Raw genomic sequence first — 4,755 nt, forward strand, 5'->3', positions numbered from 1 at the left:
AGCGCCCGGTAGGATGGAGCAGGCGCAGCGCTCTTGGTTGGCAACCGAGACGTTGATGCCTATATCAATAAGCTTTCTACGCGTGTATTTGGTTGCTCTCTTGGCCTTCTGAAGACTGCAGACGCCGCTGGACTGCGGAGGGGACTCTCATTCTCATACCCCCTGTGGAGGTATATGTTGTTGAGTGCATTTCATGTGATAAATTACTTGCAACCTGTTGATATATCTGTGCATGGGTTTCCGTTCTTTTTCTGCAGCCGCACGAGAAACTCTGCATCCAAGTCTTAGCGCATTGCATCTTAGGCAGCGCTTTGAGGCTTGAATATACTAGATATAGCTTTTCAAGGTCCACTGCAGCTACCGCAGCCCCTCTCCGCAGCCAGCCCGCACGCCGTATCGCGCCGGTGGCGCAGCAGCACACACACTACACAACGTGCGTGCGCACCGAGCCAGCACAGCGGCCGCTCCCCAGCCCCATTCGCCCGCCCGCCCGTGCGGCGCGCGCCCCGCAGCCGGAACGATGCAGAGCAACTCCCTGTCGATGGGCAACCCGTTCAAAGCGCTGTGGGGCGCGTACGAGCGGCAGCTGCAGCGGCGGCCGGTGCTGACGCAGATGACCACCAGCGCCGCGCTGTGGGGCTTTGGCGACCTGTGTGCCCAACGCTTCGAAGCCTACGAGCGCGCCCACCTCCACCACCCCGCCGCCGCGCCAGCCGCCGCCAAGGCGGCACCGCCGCCCGCGGCGGCCGCCGCCGCCGCCGCCGCCGCCGCGGAGGGCACCGACTGGCGCCGCGCGCTGCTGACCGCGATCTACGGCGCGACGTTCGTCGGGCCCGTCGGCCATTACTGGTACTTCGGCCTCGACGCCGCCTGCGCCAGGATCTTCGCGCCGGGCAGCCCCCAGTTCATAGCGCTCAAGGTGCTGGTCGACACCGCCGTCATGGGACCGTTTTACGTGTCCAGTTTCTTCGCGTATGGGTGCGCGTTCATCGACGGCGGCGGCATGGAGGAGTTCCGGCGGAAGATGAAGACCGACTTTGTGTCGACCCTCGCGTTGGAGGTTTCGGTGTGGCCGTTTGTGCAGTCGGTCAACTTCTGGAAGGTGCCGGTCAAACACCAGCTGCTGGTGGTCAACAGCATGACGGTGGTGGACGCGGCGTTCATGAGCTGGGCCAGGAACCAGGAGGTGGGCGCGCGCGTGCGTAGTGCAGGTGCTTGTGTGCGCTCACATGCGTGTTGACGTGTTCCGTGCGTGCGTGTTTTGATGGGTTGAAGGGGATGTGCTTGGAAATACGTGCAAGGGCTTGCTGCACTTGATCGCCGCTTGCGCAACCAGCGCCAGGGTCGCCGCAACTTGGCGACCATCTGCAGCTGCCTGGCACGCCACGGCCCCCCCTGGCGCGCCCGCCCAAGCAAAAGGCTGCGGGGCCCGCGTCCCGCACTGCCTCTGCCTCATCATTGCTCACGAACCCACCCATCCCGACATTCAACATGAACAGGACTGGCTGCAGCAGCTCTTGGACCGCATGGCAGTCTCACAGGCGGCAGCGGGGCCACAGGCCAAACCCAAAAAGCCCTGAAAGGCGCACACGGCCGCGCAGGCCTGCGCTACACAAGGCAGCGAGCTCGGCAACTGCGCACCTGGGTGTTGCGGGCGGCGGGTGGCACGTGGCTGTGCGGCGTGGCGTGGCCTGCCGGCGGTCTGGGTGCCATCGTGACGCCGATTGAGTCTGGCAGTTGCTTTGCCTGCGGACTAGCGCGGGCACATGTAGCGCTCTTTTCGGCATTCCTGTGCCGCTTTCACTTCATGGTAGGCAGCTGATGCAGGGATGACCCTCGGCATATGCACTGCTTTTCTTGCCCTCTTTTAGCTCTTCATTCCTTCCTGGCTCCCTAGCGGCGATCCTGCAGCGCTCCACAGTGGCCGCCTGGCGTGATCTCCTTGGCCCCAGGCGATGCAACCCAATTTTACAAGCGCTGACAGGGCACGGCTCGCGGCCCTTGTAACCAAGTTGGCAGCATAAGATTTTGTGAACGAGTCGTAAGTCACAACATTTGAAAAGAGTAAGAGCTGCCAGAGGTGCTTGCACAGCAAGATGGCAGTGCAAAGTTCTGGGTGCAAGGTGCTTAGCGCGGCTCATCGTCTTCCACCCACGACCGCTGCTGCGGCGCTCCTCCGCCCCCATTGTTTCTGCTGCTGCCCGCCTCCTCATCAACCGCCGCCCTCTCACCCGTGCCTCGCCCGCCGCCCTCGCTGCGCGCTGCTGCTCCCGCTGCCGGCCCAGCGGCCCCAGCCAGCGTGATCGCTACAAACCCGCCCAGCACCAACGCGCTCCCCCCAAACGTCAGCGCAGCTGCGGCGCCGCTGCGCAGCCAGGCGGGGCGTCCGAGGAAGACGTCCAAGGCGGTGGCCATGGGGATCTGGATGCTGAGACCGAGGGTGGCAATCGTGGGTCCGAGGAGCAGCACGGCGCGAGCCCAGAGGAAGTCGGCAAGGACATAGTCCATCAGGCCTGCGGTGTGTATTCGTGTGCGAGTGCGTGCACGTGTGTGTGTGTGTGTGTGTGTGTGTGTGTGTGTGTGTGTGTGTGTGTGTGTGTGTGCGCACGCACAGGCACGCATGCATGTGTGCAAGCACACAAGCACACACACGTACACACATACACACACACACACACAAACACACACACACACACACAAACATGCACACACACACGGGCGCGGGCGCACACACAGCACCTGGTGCCGGTGAACCTGCATGGGAGGTCGACCAAGCAGTATGAGCACACCCCGGCGGCACCACAATGCTCACCGTTGAAGCACGCCAGCCCCAAGGACGCCGGCGCCACCCGCCCCAGGTCCAGCGCGCCCGCCCACTGCATGACGCCGAGCACTGGCAGTAGCAGGGCGGCGGTGAGCGCCCCCAGGTGCCCGAAGAACAGCGCGGTGTCGCCGGCGCCCGCCGAGCCGAGCGCTCCCTGGATCTGTATTGTGTAGGCTGCAGGTTGCAGGGACGCGGCAGCGGTGCGCGAGTTGGGGTCGCAGTGCTGTCAAGCGTACAAAGGGCGGTTGCTGTCTGCTGGCACGATGCGGCGTGTGCATTGCTGCTTGTCACTGCTTACCCCCAGGGGCTGCGGGATGAACATGAGCCGATTTGCGCCAAGCAGGTGGTGGGGTGGCCGCGCTCCGAAGACACCCGTGTCAGAGCCCGGGCGAAGACACAGTCACCTGCGTATAGCGCCGCCGCCCCTGTGGCCAGCAGGTCCCCTGCAAGGGGGCCCAGGGCCGCCGCCAACCGCAGAGGGGCCACAGCATCGCCGCCGCTGCTAGTGTCGGCGAGCGCGACTGCCGCAGTGCCTGATTCGTTGGCGCATGGGTGTTGTGGATGTGCGCAGGGGCGGCAGTGTGCTCAAATGGAGTCAGCGGTGACTCGGGGTCGGCTGAATTGTCTGCAGCAGGTGAGGGTGGTGACGCCGCCCTGTGGATGGTCAGAGGGGGTGGAACGGGAACGCCAGGGGCGTCGAGAGTGCCAACCCTCACCCGCCATGACGGCAACGACGCTGAGCGCCTTCCTCGCGGTGAACCTCTCGCCCAGGAAAAGGACCGACGCCAGGAAGGCGAAGAGGCAGCTGGTGGACGACAGGATGGTGTTGCTGGTGACGCTGGTGAGGGCGAGTGACCTGGTCAGAAGGTTTGTTGAGGTTTGTCCATGTCAGGGCGCAACGCAACGTTGAAAGCCAGGCCCCCCCTCACAGCAGGATTTGTGGGACGTCAGTGCACCCCTGCTGCCAACAACAGCACGGGGGCAGTGGGGGCGGCAGTCACGATTGAGGCCCCCCTGAGAGAGGCGCGCGCCATGCTGGGCGCCAACCCACCAGGCAAAGCAGAGCTGCGCCAAAAACCAGGTCGGGCCAACCTGGGGAGGGGGGGAAGGCGGCCCGCACGCAGAGCCAAATGTTCGGCACATTGCCAGGGTCCAGAGGGTCCTTTAGCATCCATCCTGCTGTGAGCATCCAGGGTCGGCCAGACCACCTGGGACACGCTCATGCTGCCTGCTGATGTCACTTGCTTATATGACACGCGGTTGCTGCCCGCTGGAGTCACCCACCAAGCCCCCCCCCCAACCCCCTGTACCGTCAATTGCTACAACACCCCCTTTTCCACCCCCGAAACATCAACAAAACAAAATCAACAACATCAACTAGCAAAGCATCGAGTCGTGCTCCTCCAGCAACCCTACCATCAAAGCCGCCTTGACCAGAGCCCCACGAGACAGCAGCAGGGGACCGCCCGGCTGAGCGCCCCCCAAAAGAGGAGCAGCCGCGTCCCCTCCATCTCCACCATCGCCGCCGCCACCATTCCCGCTGACCTCGCCTGTGCTGCCATCAGGCAGCTCTGCTCCTGTGGTGCCGCCATCGTGCACGCGGCCGCTGCTGTCCCTGCGTTGCAGCAAATGACAGGCTTGCATGTGGGGGACTTGCAGGTGGCTTCGCTGGCTGGGCTGTGCAAGCGGATGCAATTCAAAGAGGAAAATGAATGCAACCGACGCTGCTGGGTGACCCACGGGAGTGGTTTTTTTATTGAAGGTCGGTAATTTACGGCCCAGTCTCAAGGATTGCCTGTGCACTTGCCTGATGCATGCCTTTCTGCGCCGCGTCCGCAGAGCGCGCGCCGCCGCGACGATGGGGATGTACACGGCAAATTGGGAGGTGCACACGTAGCACAGGAGGAACGGCGGCAGCCGGGGCGGCGCGC

The 4,755-nt window shown here is 63.8% G+C and overlaps 2 protein-coding genes across 2 annotated transcripts; one reads left to right on the plus strand and one right to left on the minus strand.

Annotated features, from left to right (window-relative positions):
• Positions 1-520: 520 nt before the first annotated feature.
• Positions 521-1,580, plus strand: MNEG_10295 (PXMP2/4 family protein 4; the record flags this gene model as incomplete). Its single annotated transcript, XM_014041231.1, has 2 exons — positions 521-1,186; positions 1,500-1,580. 2 exons carry the CDS (start codon positions 521-523, stop codon positions 1,578-1,580), a joined length of 747 nt encoding a protein of 248 aa, XP_013896685.1.
• A 547-nt stretch (positions 1,581-2,127) lies between these two features.
• Positions 2,128-4,468, minus strand: MNEG_10296 (hypothetical protein; the record flags this gene model as incomplete). The annotated part of the gene is made up of 6 exons (XM_014041232.1): positions 2,128-2,513; positions 2,813-2,998; positions 3,229-3,357; positions 3,541-3,680; positions 3,876-3,916; positions 4,241-4,468. The coding sequence occupies 6 exons, from the start codon at positions 4,466-4,468 to the stop codon at positions 2,128-2,130; spliced, it is 1,110 nt and encodes a 369-aa protein (XP_013896686.1).
• Positions 4,469-4,755: the final 287 nt, after the last annotated feature.

Source organism: Monoraphidium neglectum (assembly GCF_000611645.1).
Source record: "Monoraphidium neglectum strain SAG 48.87 unplaced genomic scaffold scaffold02259, whole genome shotgun sequence".
NCBI lineage: Eukaryota > Viridiplantae > Chlorophyta > Chlorophyceae > Sphaeropleales > Selenastraceae > Monoraphidium > Monoraphidium neglectum.